Source organism: Nelumbo lutea, chromosome 2, assembly GCF_056320005.1.
Source record: "Nelumbo lutea isolate HS-2025 chromosome 2, American lotus-T2T, whole genome shotgun sequence".
Lineage (NCBI taxonomy): Eukaryota > Viridiplantae > Streptophyta > Magnoliopsida > Proteales > Nelumbonaceae > Nelumbo > Nelumbo lutea.
This window is the reverse complement of record NC_142685.1, coordinates 58,384,043-58,392,908: the sequence shown is the minus strand read 5'-3', so window position 1 is coordinate 58,392,908 and position 8,866 is coordinate 58,384,043. Positions and strand designations below refer to the sequence as shown.

The 8,866-nt window shown below is 38.9% G+C and overlaps 1 protein-coding gene across 1 annotated transcript; it reads right to left on the bottom strand.

Annotated features, from left to right (window-relative positions):
- Window positions 1-1,225: 1,225 nt before the first annotated feature.
- LOC148870958 (uncharacterized) lies at window positions 1,226-2,177 on the bottom strand. Its single transcript, XM_088972541.1, has one exon. The coding sequence runs from the start codon at window positions 2,116-2,118 to the stop codon at window positions 1,450-1,452; it is 669 nt and encodes a 222-aa protein (XP_088828667.1). The 5' UTR covers window positions 2,119-2,177; the 3' UTR covers window positions 1,226-1,449.
- Between the last annotated feature and the right edge of the window lie 6,689 nt (window positions 2,178-8,866).

The following is an 8,866-nucleotide window of genomic DNA, read 5'->3' as shown; positions in this document are numbered from 1 at the left end:
GAACTCAGTAGGCACCATTCTCTCAATCTCAGAGGGCACCGGTGCTCAGACTCCCATGTCGGGCTTTGGGCTTTTTATGAGGGCTGGGCTCGGGCCCAAGTTTTAGGCCCATTGGTCAAGCCGGGCTCAGGCTTGGGCCTAAAAAAATTATGTTAATGAAGAGCAAAAGCCCAACCCGGGCCATTTGCACCAAATGTGCACTTTTACCAAGGACATGTTTGGTTTGACAAGAAATAAGCTTAAGGAGTTTCAATTTCAATCACAACCTAAGGATCTGAATGTGTAAATGAATTGGGCATGGTGGATCCAACCCCATCCAAGATGTGGTCCAAATGTGCAAATGAATTGGGCCAGCAGGGGTACTAAGGTTTTGGGTCTTGTCTAACGATCAAATTTCTGTGATTTTCCTTTTTCATTGTTAAATGGAAAATACCAAATTTTAATTCTTAGACTTAGAAAAGCTTACCAAACGCCACCATAATATACACATACTCATTTTTAATTGCCATACATGTTGCACATAGACCTGTTCATGGGCCGAGTCGGGTCGGGCTTGGGTCGAGCTTTTACTTTTCATTAATGGAAATATGTTAGGCCCGAGCCCGAACTCGGCCCACCTACAACTTGGGCCCGAGCCTGACCCTGATAAAATGCCCGAAGCCCGACCTAATAAAAAAATTAGAATTTTTCCTATTCAATAATTAATATAAATTAGAATTTATTTATATTAAAAAAGGAATATAAATTAAAAATTTATTTACATTAAAAAAAGAATATAAAGAAGAGAAAAATGATGTGGAGAAGAAGGATTCGACTGGAAAAACAAGGGAAATAGGTGAAAAAAAGAGGGGTAATTGACCAGGGTTTTTAAGTTTAATTATAGGTCGAGGCGGGCCGGGCTATTTTGGAAAATCCCGAGACCGGCTCAAATTTATTGTGGGCTAGACTTTTTGGCCTGAGGTTAAGCCCGCGGGCCCATAATTCAAGCCTGTCGAGGGCCGGGCCGGGCCGTCAGGCCACCCGGCCCATGAACAGGTCTAGTTGCACATGATACAGAAACAGACATGGTATGAATTCCCGTGTTGGACTTGGGCCCATTATGCTAAGATATATAAAATGTTTTGACTTTTGGGCCATTTGGGCCTCCAACTATGTTGCTCTATAGAAGAATTTCTACAAGCAGACCTATGGGTAGGGGCCACATGCCAAGTCAGGCCCAACAACATCATCCCAACATTTGATTTCTATTCATTCATATATAATATCATATTGCTTCCCGAGACTCCTCACACTTTGGTCTTTGGACACGTAAGCACATGCACAACGTTTCACCCCTACAAGTAACATAGCCGTTTCCTTTTATTCAATGATACAGTGAGAGAGAGAGAGAGAGAGAATGCTAACATATACACTAAAGAAGCGGGAATAAGGAATTCAGGGAGGCCGTGTTCAAGGCCAAGGGTAGTTCCAGCCACCACCGCCATATCCCGATCCATACCCTGAACCATATCCAGATCCACTACCATAACCTGAACCAATGCCATTATCACCACCGCCGCCACCACCACCTCGTCCACCGCCACCGCCACCGCCACCGCCACCTCCACCTCCATCTCCACCTCCTTCACCACTGCCACTTCCAGAACCATAGCCATAACCTGAACCACTGCCGCTACCTGACCCATATCCAGAGCCTCCACCTCCTCCGCCTCCTCTACCGCCTCCTCCTCCACCACCACCTCCCTTACCATAGCCTCCACCAGATCCGTACCCTGAACCGCTTCCAGACCCATATCCCCAGCCATTACCAGATCCAGATCCATAACCAGAGCCACCTCCGCCTCCACCTCCACCTCCACCACCCCCTCCACTACCATATCCTCCTCCTTCTGCACCATACCCTGAACCATATCCAGACCCATATCCAGAGCCATAACCAGAGCCAATTCCAAAGTTGCCAAAACCACTTCCTCCACCACCTCCACCTCCTCCTCCACCCCCACCCCCACCCCCACCCCCACCCCTACCTCCTCTGCCGTAGAAAAATCTTGCAGCAGAGGAAAGCTCCACAAGAAGCAAAACCAAGAATGCAAAACTTATCACTCTTGAGCTTGCCATCTCAAAATACAATAATGGCTTAATTACCAAGGATATCCGTTGTATCTTGATGCAGAAACTACAACGAGGGAGCATTAAGACTGGTTCTCTATTTATTTATAGGCACCTTGTGCACCATCTAGTTCTAGTAGCTTCTTCTCCTAGCTGTGTGTGTGTGTGGGGGGGGGGGGGGGGATAGTGGAGTGGCCTGTAGTTGGTGGTAGTGGAGACCCTCTCCATACATTTTAAAAAGATTAAAAAACAAGGAGTCCCCCACTTTTCACTTGTCTAGTTCCCATTCCAATTGGTCCACTCACTCATTCACATTTCGGTCTAAAATTGAAGACTGAAAAGCCTTCGTCCTTGGGGCATATCATACTCTTTTGGAGCAACTTATATATATATATATATATATATATATATATATATATAAAGAAAACACTTTGTTTCTACGGCCACACATATCCATCTCCCTGTCAAAATGTAAAAGCGTGAGTGGTGCTTCTTCAAAGCTTGATACCTAGCTAGAATGACATAATTATGGATTGCTCTCTCTCCAATGAATGGTTTTTTGAACTCTAGCTAGATTGATCATGAGCATTGGAGTAATGGTTTATTTGGGTTCCAAATGAAGTGTGAACTCTTCTGCACTATGGTGCACTCTCTTCCTAAGCTTCCAATAACTATATACACATATTCATGCGAGATAATATGGTTTCTTAACTAACCCATGACCATTACCATTTTGATTGTAGTAATTAAGGACATTAAGTTCACGGGAATAAGGGGTATTCAATGGGAATCGGAATCGGAATGGTTCATTCCAATTTCAATTATTTGGCAATGACATTTCCCGATTTGAAGGAATGGCCATTCCCTATGAGACTCTATTATATCTGATTTCAATTTCCATTTTGATTCTTGTTTGGACCAAACATAGTATGAGAATAGACCATTTTAATTCCAATTTCAATTCCAATTCCAATTGTAAAGCAAATAGATTCTAAACAACCTATGAACCATATATGATATAGCTTGTCTAGATAGATAGAATGTCATTCTAGAATGTCCTAGTGCTAACTAGTGGATTCAAATCACCTAAGAAGAAGTGATAATTTAATGAAAACATTAGTGTTTTCAATGCTTTTATTAGATATCTTTACACTAGTGGATCGGATCAATAAGTTCGTTAGATATATTCTCATCCTGGAGAGGAGAAGCAGCGATTTGATGGAAAGACTTCATTATTGAGTAAACAAAGTAAAAACTCTATAGTACTGTATTTATAATTTCTATGGTCGAAACAACAAACTTGTTTGTTTATATTTGAGCTGATTGATAGACATGGTAAGACTTGTTATCGCATGACACCATTCTTAGTGCTGTCATTTTATTGGATCTTGACTCTGGATTCAACCTGGATATGAATATTTAATTAAGCAGTAATCAGATATATGGATTCTTGGAATCTGGATTTGCTCCATTTGACCCAGTTAAGATCCGACCCAATAATATTATAATTAATGTATAAGATTGAGAGTAAGCAATTGGGGGGGGGGGGGGGAGGGGAATCTTAATTTTGAAATAAATTTCATCGGGGATAAAAATAACCTTCTATTCTTGATCCTTAATGGGGTAGGTTCCGCATTGAGGACCTGAATCTGACAAAAATTTTAAATTAAAATTATTTTTGTAAAATAGATTTACTTAAAATAAGATTTTTTAAATATAAAATATTTTAAATACATTATAATATATATATATATATATATATATATATATATTAATATATATAATCGGAATTAGGGTGGAACGGAAATTTCATTTACCATCTCCCATCAGGTATCTCTATTAATCCCCGTCTTCACATCTCTGCCAAGGCAATTTCCATCCCGATCCCATTGAGTTGGAAAATTGGATACGGATGAGGATAGAAAAACTGCCATGCCTACGGACCATTTATAATTTATGTAATGGGCCTCAGACTCAGTTTTAGTACCAGGTCGGCCAGGAATTGGCTTCCTCTAACTCTCAAGTCCAAGGCCTGAGGCCATGAAGTTAAAGCAGAGTGGTCGTCCTTGGAGCCCTAATTGGGGTCCAGACGAACTAGTCCTCCTTTGTTAGTACTTTTAGAACTTGGAGCCCTAATTGTTTTCCTTAAATTAATAAAGGTGTAGTGCGTATTGATGAAGCTTTTAGGTTGGAAATCACGATGGACTGGATCCCATCTTCGTTCCTGAAAAAGAAAAGTCTGAAGCTTGGTGCGGTAGCCTTTGGTCCTGTCTAGCAGGGCTGAAGATGGTGATTTGCTGGTTAAGTGGGAGTGTGGGATGCATGATTTAGTACCGGTGATTGCATGAAAGCATGCAACGTTTTACCCAAAATTCTTTGCAAAATTGATGGAAATGGAGGTGAAACCACTGCCGTTAATTAGATAAATTGACAGATGGAGGTTCCACGGCATATTTATATATGTGAGTGGTGGCAACATGCTTGACATTGATTCAGTACTGACGATCATGTGGGGCAGTGAGAATGTTCAGGCGCTGAGAACTTCTGCTGAGCCTTAACGTGTTGATCACTCGTTCGCTTGAATTGAAATAGTTCAAATGTTGGCAGCTGTATGTGGATTGTATGATTGGTGTGTCTTTCGATTTGTGAAAAGCTCAAAAGATGGAAAAATGTTTTTTTTTTTTTTTTTTTTTTTTTTTTTTTTTCTGTTTGGTATTGTGCAGATCGAAAGATTTAAAGATGAACGTGCAGAAAGACAGAAAAAGTCAAACATCGGGAAGTTTCGGATGAAATATTTTGGTCTTTTTACACTGAAAATAGCCTTTCCATTTGTTTTCAATAGCCCGGTATACCACATGAATCAAACAGTTTTGGTCTTTAAAGACAAAACCCTAAAAGCTCAGTGCATTTTCTTGTCTACTAGACTAGCTGTTGAAAGATTTATCTGAAAAGACTTGCCAAACAGTCCCTTATTCAAGTCAGTATGAAAGAAAAGCTTAATAATTCACCAATTTACCTGCATGAGACTTGGTGGTGCATGATTTGAATGCTCATAACTGGAGGAGGCTCAGACATTGGTCCGCTTAGTTGGCCGGTCAAAGTATAAGAAAAGAATGCTCAGAGGACCCTGGGTGGCTTATCCAATGTGGGTGTTTCGTTGCTTAAGTTAGTAACTATATGCGAATTGAAGGCTTGTAAGCTAGAATGCTAGTGAGAAAATAATCTTACGTACCTTGTAATGTTGGGGTTAGTGCCCTTATATAGGTGAATTACTGTAAGTCTTACGAAACACCTCTGAGATCCCTAGCCTATGCTATTAGGAATTCGTTCGACACTCGGAGGTGGATTTCATGTGAGCTGATAAAGCTTATCAAGTCCATCATATTCGGGCAGGATAAGGATAAGGTTTGCGGACTTGCGGTGTAATCCCAAAGAGAATGGAGACAGTTGGTTAGCTTCTAAAAATTGGCTACGTGTCACCTTGATAGATCGGGCCACCACAAGTTTCTCGAACCTCGATCTTGGTCGAGGTGCCTGAAATACCCAAACTGACTTGACTTATTGAGATGACAAAATACACTGAATTGTCATCCAGTCAAGAAATCGTTTCCACGTATCCGAGTATTGATAGGTTGGGCAAAATTACCACTCATCAAGACTGGTCAGAACTAATCAATCAATTGAACACAGAAAACAAATAGTTAGTTTACGATGCTTTTAATTATCACAAATTCCGTTTCAATTAATTATTCCATTGTCCTAATTAATTCATGGTTTTGAAAACCGGACAAAACCGGGTGGTCGGATTGGTTGACATGGGAACCGATTAGGCAAACCATTTCTGTTTCACGTAAAACCGTTCCTGAGTAAAAAATTATTGAATTAATCAACAATCCGCTGATTCAGGCAGTCAAACCATCGATAGTTTCATGTCCAATCCAGTTTTTAAAACCTTGAATTAATTAGTTAATTTCATATAAAAATCCGGGGAGTGTGTGTGAGCTCAGAGCTTGTTTTACATCGCCTGTCAAGCCTGGATAAAGGAAGGTTGTATTAGATTTTGAGCTGGTGTTAAAACTTTTGTCAAACTTCATAATTATAGATTTTGATGCATATTTTCGTGGATGGTGATCATGATGCCGAAGACGATATTAATGGATTAATTCCATAGAAAGTGAGTTGGCATTTACCCAACAAAAAGCACTTTCCATTGGATTTTCGAACATTTTTTTTTCTCATTCTCTAATGTTATCACTGGAAACGTAACCCACAATTCCTCAAATACGACATATATCAGAAAAAAGTTTGACTTTTGATGAAGGTACTGCCTTCGGTTCTTCCTGTACATTATATGTACTCAGGTCTCAGGATAAAGTTATAGTACATAAAAAGCCTAGTGGACATTGAGTTGTTTATCTGGAATTTGTGATCTGTTCTTTTGGGAAGAGTTTGATATTTTATTTCTCACAGACAAACAAGAGAATCAAATCTGAATCAAGTGGATTTCTGCACCCAACCTATTTACAGTCCCCGTGTAAATGAAATTTGCATCGCAAACTGAGTTATATATATATAGTGTCTTCGTTATTTTTTCACTTTGAGATTTTCATGAAGATTTTCAGTTTTAATGGTATTTAATTAATGTTTAAAAACATAAATTCTTGAAAAGCCTTAAAAAATGGATTTCAATCAATCCAAAACATACATAATATGATGCACTTGATAAGCGACGTATTATATCAAAATTTTGAATCTTACTTTTGCCAAGAAGACCTTAAGCTGTCCTATCCAAGTTAAAATCACTACTGCATACTGTTTTCAAAATCGGATCGGATTGGATGATCGGATCGGAAAAATTGGGAATTGGTTTGTTTTTCTTCAAAATTATTTTTTCTCCAAAATCGTTGATTTTGGTCAGTAAACCGCTGAATTGGCTGGTTAATCGTTCGAATGGTTTTGATCATTTTCCAAATTTTTAAATTTTTTTACTTTTTTGTCAGAATGGGCCAGTCATTTGGATCAAACAGTTGGACCGTTCGAACAGGTAACCGGACCCCTGACCGATTCAGTCACCAATTCGTTTTTAAAAACCATGCTACTGCATGCACACTTCAATTCGTAAGCTTGTATTCGGCTGATGGAATTCAAAGGCAGAAGTGGAAATGATTGTTGGGTTCAGATCACTATTTAGGTGATTCAGTGAGGGTTTTGTAAATTTTATATCTTAACACCTCCCTAAACCTCACAATCCATGCCCACCCCAAAACTTGTAGCGGGTTGGATTTTGAGATCCAAACCTTGCCTGCATATGAAAATGCAAAACCCTCCCCAACCTTATCTTCTTTGCATTCAAGGGTAGGTTAGGTTGGATTCATACCCACATCTAATTTCTTATTATATATATAATTAAGTAAATAAAATAATACAAACAAACAACAAAATTTTCAATTATTTGATTAAAACATATAAAAAACGTATAATGTATCAATTATCCTTGGGTTTCTAGCTGATAAAAGCAACTTTTTGCCTTGAATATCAGAAGAGAATAACATTTTTATAAAATAACTAAAATAAGATAGTTTTTTCAAAAAAATATCAAGAAAGGGCAAAATGACACTGTTACTCGTCTTCTTCCTTGCCTCTGTAGATTTGAAGACAATGGCAAGACTTTGAGGAAGACGAAGGCGGATAAGAGAAGGAAGAGGAAGAGGAGAGTTTTACGCACCCACATGGGCAGATAAGATGATCGTCTTCCTCCGTTTTATGAACTGACATGGGCGGATAAGAAAAAAAAGAGGAATGAAAAGGAACAATGGATTCATCCATATCAGTGGAGGCGCCGTCGTCCTCATGGTTTGCTGTAAATTCATGCTGATTGAGGGGATACTGAGGGCAAGGAAGAAGACGAGGAACAGTATTATTTTGCCCTTATCAGCTAAAAATATTATTTTTTCGAAAAAGCTGTCTTATTTTTTATTATTTTATAAAAACATTATTATTTTTTTTGATATTCAAAACAAAAGTTACCCTTATCAACTAAAAACTCGTTATCCTTTACTTAAAATTCAAAATATTATTAAATTCAATATTTAATATATAAAATTTATATAATTAAATAATAATACAAGGTAGAGAGGCCCAAATTGTAAAATCCCAAAACCCGTCTTCATAAAAAAAAACTCACCCATTGGAGTGGGTAGGAGCAGATACCCACCGGCAGAAGTCGCAAAGGTCTAGTGCGGTATTGGTGATTATGATGGGTCGCATCTCCATGCAATGCATTAATTCCCAGCTACAAATAAGAACATGCACAACTCGACATAAGGTGCTCTTTCCATATATATGATATATCCTGTTGGGGCCTTCTGCGGCTTTTGCAAACTGGGCTTGCCACCTGGCAATAAATTAAGGTATAGTTAGTTTTGCATCAAATGAAATTGAGGGAAAGAGGGTAGGGGCTAGACTTTGCGAGTACAGAATGGAAGAATTTGGGGTGCATGAAAACCATGCATTATTCTTTCCTTTCTTCTCTATCTTGAATAATGTAACAATAATTCAAGATGGAAGAGGCCGACCAATCATCCACTTACCCACTAAATTTTTTTATTTTCATATTCTGAATTGCTCCACTGTACTCCAAAATCTACACGTCCATAGTCATTGAAGGAGGTAGCTCCTCCACCAACGTTACCAACTCCATGTCAACTTAAAACCGTGTGGCTATATATAAATGGAGCCAACACGCTTGATATCGACT

Bases quoted from the DNA above. Each gene is read 5' to 3' on its own strand.
- LOC148870958 (XM_088972541.1), bottom strand. From the start codon at position 2,118: ATGGCAAGCTCAAGAGTGATAAGTTTTGCATTCTTGGTTTTGCTTCTT.